The sequence below is a fragment of the Suricata suricatta genome, chromosome X (assembly GCF_006229205.1).
Source record: "Suricata suricatta isolate VVHF042 chromosome X, meerkat_22Aug2017_6uvM2_HiC, whole genome shotgun sequence".
Lineage (NCBI taxonomy): Eukaryota > Metazoa > Chordata > Mammalia > Carnivora > Herpestidae > Suricata > Suricata suricatta.
The window spans coordinates 686,331-698,562 of NC_043717.1; the positions used below are offsets into that span (position 1 = coordinate 686,331).

Sequence of the window (12,232 nt, forward strand, 5' to 3'; positions counted from 1 at the left end):
GAGAGCCAGGAGGGGCAGAACCACTGAGATCCAGGCAGGGCAGGACCCCTAAGATCCTGGCAGGACCCCTGAGACCCAGGCAGGACCCCTGAGATCCAGGAGGGGCAGTACCAGTGAGATCCAGGCAGGACCCCTGAGTTCCAGGCAGGACCCCTGAGATCCAGGCAGGACCCCTGAGTTCCAGGCAGGACCCCTGAGATCCAAGCAGGACCCCTGAGACCCAGGCAGGACCCTGAGATCCAGGCAGGGCTCCTGAGACCCAGGCAGGACCCCTGAGACCCAGGCAGGGCCCCTGAGATCCAGGCAGGACCCCTGAGACCCAGGCAGGACCCCTGAGATCCAGGCAGGACCCTGAGATCCAGGCAGGGCAGGGCTGTGCTCCCTCTAGAGGCTCCAGGGGAGGGTCCTTCCTGCCTCTTTTAGCTTCCAGAGCTCCAGGGGTCCCTGGGCTTGTGGCCGCGTCCCTCCCGTCTCTGCCTCCATCTTCACTTGGCTTCCCCTCTGTGTCTCCTCTTCTGTCTCTTAGAAGGACACCTGTCATTGAATTTAGGGCCACTGGGATGCAGAAGGATGTCATCCCAGAACCTTCTTGTTATACCTGTAAAGGTCCAATTTTTTGAGAGAGAGAGAGAGACAGAGCATGAGCGGGGCAAGGGCACAGAGAGGGAGACACACGATCTGAAGCAGCTCCGGGCTCCGAGCCGTCAGCACAGAGTCTGACCTGGGACTCAGACCCGCGAACCCTGAGATCATGACCTGAGCCGAAGTCAACTTAGATGCTTAAGCGACCGAACCCCCAGGAGCCCTGCAGAGCTGCTTAGAATGAACTCCCATTTCGCCCGGGCCCTTCCCCCACCACGGAGCCACGGGCCTGCACGTGGGTGTGATATATTGACCGGAGCCCTGGGGCCCAGCGCAGGTGCGCCCCGAGTGCTGGGCCTGGAGCTGCAGGGGCTGCTGGGTAACGCTGCTCCCTGCCCCTGGGCTGGTGGCTCCTGTCAGGCGTCTTCAGGGCGTCTGCACGCGGCTCCCCAGCAGGGCTGACCCCGCTGCCTTCTGGGAAGTCCCTGCCTTCCCAGCCTCCTTCCGGGCCCTGCAATGGGCGTGTCCTCCAAGCAGGCTGCCTGCCTGGCCTCCGGGTCCGGAGGGGAGAATGCCACGCCTGCGGGTCCCAGGGATGTGGCTGTGGCGAGAGATGGGCACGGCCTGCAGGGCTGAGGGAGGAGGGAGGGGACCCGCTCCTGAGCGGATTTCCCAGGACGGGATGAAGATGGATTCTGTGGGTGCGGAAGAGGGGGAAGCAGGACCGGGAGGAGGCTGGGTGCAGGGTGACATCATACATGGGGAAGGGGAGGGGGGAAGGAGGGAGGAGGAGGAGGGGGACATGGTTGGGGAGGGGGCAGAGGAGGAGGCCTGTAGTGAGCTCCCCGCCCAGGCTCTGGATGCAAGGCAGGCAGGGGAGGACACAGGCTGGTCTCCTGGCCGAGATTCAGACGTGGCCGTGCAGGCAGCTGACCAAGCCTTGGGGTCCGGGGAGGCCGCCCTCTGGAGGGAGGTCCGGGGGCAGAGCCCTGAGAAAGCACCCCAGACGGAGGACAGACGGAGGCCTGACAAAGGAGGGTCCCAGCAGCTACCGGGGAGGACAGGCAGGCAGGAACCGGCGGCCATAGGCGGGGTCCAAGTGTGGGTCCAGTCCTGGGGACTTCGTGGCTGCTCAGGCCTCACGAGCGCTTTCTAGAAGGATCTCAGGGTGGGCGGGGCTCTCTCACGGGCTCCCGTCTGAGCAGTTGGCCCTAACGCTAAGTCAAGCACAGATGCTGCATGTTGTGTCCCGAACCGACGCTGCCATCCTGCCCATCCTTCTCCGCACAATGACCTTTCCCACCCCCCCCACCCTGCATCCGAATTTGTAAGAAGCCTGTTTTAAAAGTATCTTCTAGGGGAGGAAAAATGTTCGTGTGTTTTACTCATAAAATGGTTGGTGTTTTTCTTCCCTAGAGAGATTAAGTCTGCCCAAGATCAGTGGGACGTGCAACCAATCCTATTCAACCATGGAGTGGAAAGTGTTCAGTTACTTTCACCACAGGTTTCGATACGAACTTGAAATACAAAAGGTAAACACCTACCCCAGCCTGAAATTCTAGTCTCTAGAATCTGTGCCCTGACGGTGTGGAGGCAGATAGACACACACACACAAATATGAGCCCCCGCCCCCAAAATTGTGTTTAATCTTTTAAAAGTAAAAATTAAAGGAAAAAGAAATAAGCAAAAATAAGCTAAAATTTTAAATAAATACATAGAAGCTGACCCCTACATAAAAATGAAGAATGCTAACGAAAAAAGGAAAACATTAAAAGATCATTTAAGGTTTTGTGTGTGTGTGTGTGTGTGTGTGTGTGTGAAAGTCATCAAAACCTATATATAGGAACTGTAAGAAATTGTTTTTAAAATGTTCAGCTTTACCAAAACTAAAAATGTTGGCTCTTCAAAAAACAGAGGTAAAATGGAAAAGGCAGGTCACACGTGGAAGAAAGCAGTTGCACACTTGTCTGTCAAGGACGCACATTCAGGACGGTTAAGGAACTCTTCTGAGTCAATTCCAAGGAGATAAACAACTGTAGTAAAAAAACCAAAGGGCAAAAAGTTGAACTGACCACTTCCCCAAAGATGTATTCATGACCCACAAATACACAAAAAGGTACCAGAGAAATCCAAACCGCAGGGAGAGGCCGCTCCACACCCGTTAGATCAGCTAAAATGACAAAGTCTGGCCAAACCAAGCGTCATTGAGGTTGGCACCTAGTTGATTGCAACACCTGTGTGCCACGAGCTGGTGGCCTGTTTCAGGAAACTCCCACATGCCTCCTTCTTTTTTTTGAGATGGTCCTCACGGATGAACATTGTCTCCACTGCAAGAGTCAGGATAAAACCTTATCCTTCATTTAAAAAACAGAGGGGCCACTTTGGAAAAGGCTCAGCATGGCAGCAAATCCCCTGCGAGGCGTGGCTCCGGGAGACGGGTAAACACAACCCAGAAACAGCAGGGGACCCAGGGTTTGCAGCAGCTTTGGGAACGACCCAAGAGAAGGGACAAACAAAATATACTCAAGCTGGGGAACCCGACCCCCACTGAAGGTCAGCCAGACACAAGGTGCCCCCTGGGGCACCCCATTTATTCGCAGAGGTGCAGAAAATGGTAGAGGGGCGCAGGGAGACGTGGGGGTCATGGGGACGTTCCTCACCCGGAACATGGTGGTGATTTCACATGCACACGTTGGTGAACGCACAGCAAATCCTGGACGTTCAGCGTGCGGTTTGCTGCCAGGAAATCGTACCTGACTCAACTGATCTAAAAAAACGACCGAGTAAGGGGGGCATGCACCTGGCTGGCTCTGTCTGTGGAGATTGTGACTCCTGATCTCAGGGATTGTGAGTTCGAGCCCCACGCTGGGGGTCAAGATGATAAAAAAACAAAGAAAAATTTTAAGTGTGAAAATTACAAGAAAGTGAGCAAATGTTTCGATTGACATAGTACTTCATCATTATTAAGTTGATTCTTTTCTTTACTTTTTGTCTATTCTGTTTACTGCTTATATTTAACCAGTGATGATATGTAACATTTCTACAAACGCACACGCGGTCAGAAAGACAAAGGTTATTGATTCTACCTTTCTTTAAAAAAAAAGAAACACCAGGTATAGGGGCGCCTGGGGGGCTCAGTCCAATTAAGCGTCCGACTCTGGATTTCGGCTCAGATCTTGGTGTCACATTTGTGAGTTCGAGTCCCGCGTTGGGCTCCGTGCAGACAGCGCGGAACCTGCTTGGGATTCTCTCTCTCCCTGTCTGTGTGCCCCTCCCCTGCTCATACTTACTCTGTCAAAAAATAAGTAAACATGGGGAAAAAAACATGTACAGCATTTAAAAAAAATTTTTTTTTAACTTGATTGAGTTTGAGAGAGTGAAAGTGAGACGGGGGGAGGGGCGGAGAACGAGGGAGAGACAGAATCCCACGCAGGCTCAGCGAGGTCCGCACGGAGCCCAGACAGGACGCCAAGCCAGGACCTGCGAGATCACGACCTGAGCTGAAGCCAGGAGTCGTGGCTTAACCGACTGAGCCCCCCAGGCGCCCCGAGATCGCTCCTCTGTGGTCACACTTATTTATGTATTATATTGACGATTTGCACCCCCTCACTGAGTATTTTATCCTCCGTGTCCCTATAACCGTCAAGGGTTCCCAGGGAGAGGGGTCCTGCTCGGGCACCCACCGCTTTGTGCTTTTGTTTTGCAGGGCTCAGACCCCCCCTACACAGAGCAGGTGAGTGTCCCCCTGAATCTGCCGTCCCAAAGCCCCACTCACCCCTACAGTCTCCATCATGAAGAGTCGCTGTGGAAAGCAGACCTCATGGAGACGAGTCTGTCTTCAAGTGACTTGTTCTCTGTGTCTCCTCTTCCGTCTGTTACACCTGACGCTGGTCCGGTTCTCTCTCTCTCTCTGGCAGGGGAGGGGGGGCGGCGGCCATAACACTGTCCACAGGTGTGGTTTAAGACAACACGGTTCACCCTCTGGGCGACCTGGACGCCAGCCTCTGAGATCCAGGCGGGGCAGGGCCGCGTTCCCTCTGGAGGCGGCAGGCACGGGCTGTTCTAGACCTTTCTCCCAGTGCCCTGGGCTCCTTGGCGGGAGGCCGCAGCCCCCCAATATCCACGTGGTCTCCCCCCCAAACCATGTGTGTGTCTGTTGCCAAGGACACCAGGCTTAACAGACTTCAGGGACTCCCCAGGCTGACCACTTAGCGGATTCCCTCTGCTCCGTCCTGTTTCCAAGCAGGACTGCGGGGGGTGAGAACTCTCACATATGGATTTGGGGTGACCCCCAACGGACCCCATTCTGCGCCACCAACTGGGAATGCTGTTCCCTTATTTTAAGTTATTTTTTGATGTTTATTTATTTTTGCGGGGTTTTTGTTTGTTTTGAATTTTTTTTAATGTTTATTTATTTGTGAGACACAGACAGCATGAGTGGGGGAGGGGCCGAGAGAGAGGGACACACGGGATCCGAAGCAGCTCCAGGCTCCGAGCTGTCAGCGCACAGCCCGACGCGGGGCTCGAACCCACGAACCGTGAGATCTGGACCTGAGCCGAAGTCGGTCACCCAACCGACGGAGCCCCCCGGCGCCCCAACCTTCCCTTCTCGTCTCTTAAACCGCAGCTCCTGCAGAACTCCTACGTGCTGCCCAATCCCGGCACCTACGTAGCGAGGCTGAGGGCGGGCAAGTTCTTCCGGACCGTCTGGAGCGAGTGGAGCGCCCCCCAGCGGTTCGGTGAGGGCGGCGCCCCTGCGTGCGTCCTCGCGAGAGCTCAACGCGGGGCCCCGCCCCCTCGGGTCCCGGAAGCACGACGTCCGCCTGGGGCTCGGAAGACCTGGGAGGCCAGGGTGGCGGGGATGTGACCCTGGTAGAGCCCCCCCCCCCCCAGAGCTGGTGACAGCCCAGCTTCCTGGGCCACGGGGTCCTTGTCCTTTACCCCACACGGTCTGCGCAGGGGCGGCTGGGCGGATCACAAGGTCTCATCAAAGAGCTGCCGTTTCTCCCTCAGCAGCTCTGAAACCAGCCCCTCCGCGCAGGCTCCCCTCGCCAGGAGACGGTGCTGCCGCGCAGGAAGCCTAGGTCACTGGGTTCTGCGGCTGCTGCGATAAGTGACCGCACGTGGTGGGGGAGGGGGCTTAAAACAACAGGAATCTGTCCTCTCCCAGCTCTGCGGCCAGAGGGAGTCTGAGACTCAGGAGGGGCAGGACCCCCGAGATCCAGGCAGGGCCCCTGAGATCCAGGCAGGACCACAAGATCCAGGCAGGGCCCCTGAGATCCAGGCGGGACCTCTGAGATCCAGGAGGGGCAAGACCACTGAGATTCAGGTGGGGCCCCTGAGATCCAGGCAGGACCCCAAGATCCAGGCAGGACCCCTGAGACCCAGGCAGGACCCCTGAGATCCAGGCAGGACCCCTGAGATCCAGGCAGGGCAGGGCCCCTGAGATCCAGGCAGGACCCCTGAGATCCAGGCAGGGCCCCTGAGACCCAGATGGGACCCCTGAGATCCAGGCAGGGCAGGGCCCCTGAGATCCAGGCAGGACCCCTGAGATCCAGGCAGGGCCCCTGAGATCCAGGCAGGACCCCTGAGATCCAGGCAGGGCAGGGCTGTGCTCCCTCCTGAGGCTCCAGGGGAGGGTCCTTCCTGCCTCTTTCAGCCTCTGGGGCTCCAGGCCTCCCTGGGCTGGTGGTCGTGTCCCTCCTGTGCCAGCTTCTGTGTTCACGTGGCTTCTCCACTGTGTATGTCTGTGGCCACATATCCTGTCCTTTATAAGGACAGCAGTCACTGGATTAGGGCCCATCCTTAGTGGGACTTCATGTCGACGTGATTATTATCCACAAACTCTCTGTTGTGGACTCAAACGTGTCCCCGAATGTATATGTAGAAGCCCTCATCCCCAGGACCTCCGAGTGGGACCGAACTTGGAGGAGGGGTCTTTTAGGAGGGGATGAAGGTGAATCGAGGTCAGCGGGGTGGGCCCTGATCCCACAGGACCAGTGTCCTTATAAGACGGGCAGAGGAGGACACAGACAAGCACAGAGGGACGACCACGTGAGGCCGGGGACAACACGGTGTCCACACCGCAAGAAGAGAGAGCCTCACCCCACCTGGATCTCAGACTCCCGGTCTCCAGGACTCTGAAAGCAGGAATACCTGGTGTAAAGGCCGCCCTGTGTGTGGACTTGGTGGCGGCGCCCCCACAGCCCCCACTGGGCCACCAGCCCCCTGGGGTCACGGCGGGGAGCCGGGAGCCTGAGGTCTTACAAGATCAGTGTGCCCGGTGTCCAGACTGCAGGGCAGTCGTGGCTCCTGGGAGGGACCCCGACCCCTGGGACCTGCCGACACTCCCCCTCCCCCCCTAGACTGTGACAGCGGGGACGACTTGCACTTCCGAGACTGGCTGACGACCGCTCTGATCCTGCTGGGCGCGCTGCTGACCGTCGGGCTGGGAGTCGTGCTGTGCGGAAGGTGAGCGAGGCCCCTGGGCCCCCCCAGCCCCTAGTCCCGCTCTGCTCGGTCTCAGCGGGGGGCGGTGAGCCCCGGAGACCGGACCCCGTCGTGGTCCTGCCGCCAGGTCACTGCCGCCCACGGACAAGCGGACGCTGGGTCCCCGGTGCTGCCCTGGGACACCGTCCGTCCTGGGATCCTTAGTAAGTCCGGAGGCCGCAGCCCCACCGTGTCCCCACGCGTGACCCCGCGTGTCCCCACGCGTCCCCGCACTCGCAGCCCTCGCCCAAGTTCCCCAACACCCTGCTCCTCAGGGTCCTCCCCCTCCTCCCCCCGCCCACCCGCGGCTGCAATCCTGACCTTTCGCACCGGCTACCAGCTCGGGTCCCTAGGGTCCCTTCCCAATGCTGCGCCCTGTCAGGCCCCCCGCCGGCCTTGGGGTCCGTCCCCGCGGGCCCCTCCCCCCCGGCCTCTCTGTGGCTGCCCCTCCCCCCAGCCCCTTCAGACAGACCTCCCCCTCCGGCCGAGGGGCGCGGGCTCAGGTGGGCGCTGTGGGGGGGCCGTGGGGGCAGGTTCGGGGGGGCTCCACTCGCACAGGGGCCTCCGGCAGTGGTCGGTGGGGCGCAGATGCCGGGGCGCAGATGCCGTGCAGACCAGCCCCCTCCCCGTCAGCGGAAACCACAGCCCTTCCCCCACCCGCGCGGCAAAGACCACGCCCCGGCCCCGCCCCGCGGTGGAGACCACGCCTCTGCTCCGCCCCCACTCCTGGCCTGGGCGGGGCGTCCTGCGGCCCCGCGGCCAACACTGCTCCCGTGCGTCCAGGATTCAGAGCTCACGGCTCTCTCCCCCCCGAGGTACTCGCTGCTCCAGAAACTCTTCCCCCCCATCCCCCACATGAAGGACCCCATCAGCGACAACCTGCAGAGCAGCAAGCTGGTATGTCGTGGGTCCTGTTGGGGGGGAGGGTGCGGACGTGTGCTCACGGGGCTCTGGCGGGGGTGCAGACAGGTGCTCCCGGGGCTCTGAGAGTCTGGGTCTTTGTACAGGTGCTCCCCGGGACTCTGAGGGGGGTGTTGCGGACAGGTGCTCCCGGAGACTGGTGCGGGGGGGCTTGAGGCGGACAGATGCTCTCGGGGACTCTGGAGGGGGCAGGTGCTGCGGATAGGTGCTCCCTGGGAGTCTGGTGGGGGGGTGTTGCTGCAGACAGGTGGTCCCCGGGTTTGGGGGGCTGGGTCTGTGGACAGGTGCTCCTCGGGACTCTGGTGGGGGGGGCGTGCAGCGGACAGGTGCTCCCGGGGCTCTGGGGGGCCGGGTCTGCAGACAGGCGCTCACAGCCTGGCGCTGGGAGCTGGGGGTCACTAGAGGAGCTGCGCCCTCTTCCCCAATACTCCTCTGGGCGCCAGAACCACAGGGCCCTACACCCCGAGGACTGGGAAGGTCGTTTGTGAGTCTGTAGCTTTGCCCGAACCCCACTCCCTCACCCCCGCAGGTGACCTGGGAGGCCAGCAGAGCAAGCCGGGAGGACTGCCAGGTGGCGGAGGTGCAGGTTCTGGGGGAAACATGAAGCCGGAGCTTCACGGGCACTGCAGGAGCCTGGACAGCCAGGAGCTGGACCACGGGGCGCGGGAGGGGGGAGTGGGGAGCGGGACGGGCGGGGGGACCGGCCTCCCCAGCGCCAGTTCCACGAGCTGCCACCAGAGGGGCATGCTGTGAGGGGTTCGTTTCCTAAATAAAGGTTTTTTCCAGCCAATGCCTGGACTCCGGAGGGTGGACCCGGCCCCTGTTGCGCTGGGTCCTCCTGAAATGAGCACCGTCCACATCGCTGCCCACTCACCTGGGTCTGAGTCCATTCAGGGACTGTGCCTGGTTCCCCTAAGCACCGCTCCCCACCCCCTTACAGGGAAAGGGGCATCCGGCTGCAGGAGGCTGTGCGAGGAGGGGGGCGGGACACGCCTGGACATGGGGGGGCCGCATCCGGGAAACCCCAAGAACCTGCCTTTCAGAACTGCCCGAACCGCCCCCACCCCGTCGGGAAGCCACTACTTCCGGAATGCCGCGAGGACCCAGCCCAGGCAGGCATCCGATGATCTGCTAATCACGTTGACAAGCCCCGCCCACCGCAACTCAGGTCGCTCTCAGCGCTCAGGCCTGGAGCCCGAGGCAAGCGGGGACATAACTGGGCAGGCTCTGTCCGTCACCGACCCCAGGTTCCTCGTGCCCAAGGGGACCCATAATTGCAGTAGAAAGAAGGGTGTTTGATCCGCCCAAGGTCTTGAAAGGGAGGAGCCTGGCCATTCCGGGTCAGGGTCAGGACCTCAGGCCCGGAGAGCTGGCCGGCCTTGGCGCCCCAGGGGGCACTGGGCAGGTGAGAGCAAGGTCAGGACCCTGCCTTCTGCCTAGAGGAGCCCCTCCTACACTCCAGGGCGGCTGTGCGCACAGGGTTCACAAAATGTGGCCCCGCCCCAAGGTCTGGCGTCCACTCACGGGCATCCTTGCGCTGGAGCCCAGGGCAGCCTATACCCTATACCCGGGGACGTGGCTCCTTCTGGCCACGGTGCAATGGGGTGTTCTCGGGCCCCAGGAGCTCCCAGCAGGCGTGGAAGGCCGGCTCAGAGAAAGGCGCCAAGCTCCAGGGACGCCCCCCAAATCTGGCCTTCACCACCCAGGTGCCATCTCCGGACAGGCGGAGCTGCGGCCCGGTGAGGTTCCGTTCCCAACCCCGCCCCGCCCTGGGCTCCCGGCCCCCCTATTCGCCCAACCCCGCGAGGCCGCTCAGCTGAAAACAAACCACCAGAGTCTGTGTCCCGTTTTTTATGGTTTTGCAGAATGCCCGACATGAAACATAATCGCAAATATTCGCTGTGCAAAAGAGAATAGTGCGTAAGTACAAACGGAGACGTGACTCTTTCCTTAAATAAATACTTAGACACAACTGAGGTCCCACAGCACCTGGACTGCAGGGTCCGCGCGGCGAGCTGCCTGGCTGTGCCCCCGGGACGTCGGCATTCCCCTCCCCCCATCAGCGCGCGGGCCCGGGCCCGAGGGTCCATCCCGCGCGCCCCCCACGCCCCGGCCGGGACGACTGGAATTTCTCGAAGATCAGGGGTCCGTACCAGCCGCAGGGCTGCGGCCGCGCCTAGAGGACCTTCTTGAGCTCGTCGTAGAGCACGAGCACGAACGCGCCGCCCATCCCGCGCAGCACGTTGGACCACGCGCCCTTGAAGAAGGCCTTGCCGCCCTCGTCTTTGAAGATCTTGCGCCAGCAGTCAACGGTGCCCTTGTACATGATGTCGGCTGTGAGGGCGAGAGGGGCGGTTTCCGGAAAGGCCGTTAGCGGAGCCGCGAAAGGCAAGGACAGTCACAGGAAGGAGCCGCCGCGCCCCGCGGGGCTTGGAGTGCTCTCCCCGGGTGCGCCCACGGGCCCAGCGCAGGGACGCGCGGCCGCCGAACCCTGAGGCCGGCGCACCGCCACCGCGGACGCCCTGGGCCACGAGCAGGTGCCCGGCTGACGGGACAAGAGCTCCGGTCCGTGACCAGACCCTGCCCCACCCCTTGAAGCAGCGCGCACTTTGGGACATAACGCTGCCCGAAACCTGTCTGGAAGGCATCTTAGGTCCCACCGGGGTCGGAAGCCCTTCGTTCCAGGCCTCCCGTGCCCTCTGTCACCTCGCGAGACCGAGCCCGTTCCCGGAACGAGACAAGATACCTCCTTTGCGCCCCGACTGCATCATCATCCGCCGCCGCACAGTGTCGAAGGGGTAGGAGACCACGCCCGCCACGGCCGTCACCGTCTGCGCGATCATCCAGCTCACCACGATGTGGGTGTTCTTGGGGTCCGGGAGCATGCCTGGGCGGGGGTCGGCACCAGCCACGTGAGACGCCGGCCCGGCCCGCCCCTCCCCTCGCGGAGTTCCAGGGGCGGGACCAGGGACCTGGCACCTGACGGTGAGCAACACAGCCCGTACGGGGGCGGGGGGCGGAGCCGCAGGCCGAGGGCTGGCGCCGGAGTGCCTGCGCTGCGCAGCAGGTGCCGGACGGGCCTGGACAGACAGCACGACAAGGTCCTTTTTTTAACTCTTACTAATGTTTGAGAGAGACCCAGCGTGAGTGGGGACTCAGCGCTCGAACCCACGAGCCGAAGTCAGACGCTTAACGGACCGAGCGGCCCAGGCGCCCGCACACAAAGTCAGAGACCCCCTCGCCCTTCACGACAGCCGCTTTCAGGCCGCCTCCGCGGTGTGAAGTGTGACCCCCTGAAACTCACACCGGAGCCCCAAGGCCAAGTAGAGAGAAACATTGCTTCGATAAAAGTCTCTTAAAAAGAAAAAAAAAATTAAAAAGTTGAAGAATGACACCGGAATGGACCGGAAGCTTCAGGGCCCACGTCCTTTTAGGAAAATCCAGGGGCGCACCTGGGTGGGTCAGCGGGTTATGGGTCGTGAATCCGGCTCAGGTCAAGACCTCAGGGCTGGGGGTTCGAGCCCGTGTTGGCCTCTGGGCCCCAGTGCGGAGCCTGGTAGACCCCCTCCGTCTCTCAACCCAATTTAAAAAGACCCCTCTCCGCCCTCCAAGCGAGCCCCCGGGCCCCCGCCCGCGCCCCCGCGCCGCCCCGCCCACCTTTGGCCGTGTCGTAGACGCCGAAGTAGGCCGCCCGGTAGATGATGATGCCCTGCACCGACACGTTGAAGCCCTGGTACAGCCCGCGGATGCCGTCGGACTTGGTGATCTTCACCAGACAGTCCCCCAGGCCCTTGAACTCGCGCTCGGTGCCGGACTTGCCCACGTCGGCGGCCAGACGGGTCCTGGCGAAGTCCAGCGGGTACACGAAGCACAGCGATGTGGCTCCGGCCGCGCCGCCCGACGCCAGGTTGCCGGCGAAGTAGCGCCAGAACTGCGTGTGCTTGTCCACGCCGCCCAGGAAGATCTGCTTGTACTTGTCCTTGAAGGCGAAGTTGAGCGCTTGCGTGGGGAAGTAGCGGATGACGTTGGCCAGATTGCCCCTCCAGAAGGACAGCACGCCCTGCTCCTTGGGGATGCGCACGATGCAGTCCACGATGCCCTTGTACTGCTTGTCGGCGGCGATCTGCTTGCTGGCGTGCTGCACCTGCGGGCCGGGGGCGCGGGGTTGCAGGGGGAGCTCGGACCGGCGGCCACCGCCGCCCCGGGGTCAGGCGCGCCCCTGCCCAGGCGCCGCGACGTC

The 12,232-nt window shown here is 61.6% G+C and overlaps 2 protein-coding genes across 2 annotated transcripts in view; one reads left to right on the forward strand and one right to left on the reverse strand.

The window, feature by feature from the left end:
- IL3RA (interleukin 3 receptor subunit alpha) overlaps positions 1-8,839 on the forward strand; it is an 11,280-nt gene extending 2,441 nt beyond the window's left edge. The window contains exons 4-10 of the mRNA XM_029930978.1: positions 1,999-2,114; positions 4,289-4,315; positions 5,210-5,321; positions 6,948-7,053; positions 7,160-7,235; positions 7,887-7,968; positions 8,522-8,839. Coding sequence (XP_029786838.1) covers positions 1,999-2,114; positions 4,289-4,315; positions 5,210-5,321; positions 6,948-7,053; positions 7,160-7,235; positions 7,887-7,968; positions 8,522-8,745 — 743 coding nt within the window. The 3' untranslated portion in view covers positions 8,746-8,839. The remainder of the gene's footprint in view (positions 1-1,998; positions 2,115-4,288; positions 4,316-5,209; positions 5,322-6,947; positions 7,054-7,159; positions 7,236-7,886; positions 7,969-8,521) is intronic.
- Positions 8,840-9,828: 989 nt separating this feature from the next.
- Positions 9,829-12,232, reverse strand: part of SLC25A6 (solute carrier family 25 member 6) — a 3,211-nt gene continuing 807 nt past the window's right edge. Inside the window, exons 2-4 of the mRNA XM_029930979.1 lie at positions 11,650-12,199; positions 10,739-10,879; positions 9,829-10,326 (exon numbers count right to left, since the gene is read on the reverse strand). Of these exons, the coding sequence (XP_029786839.1) occupies positions 10,169-10,326; positions 10,739-10,879; positions 11,650-12,199 (849 nt within the window). The 3' untranslated portion in view covers positions 9,829-10,168. The remainder of the gene's footprint in view (positions 10,327-10,738; positions 10,880-11,649; positions 12,200-12,232) is intronic.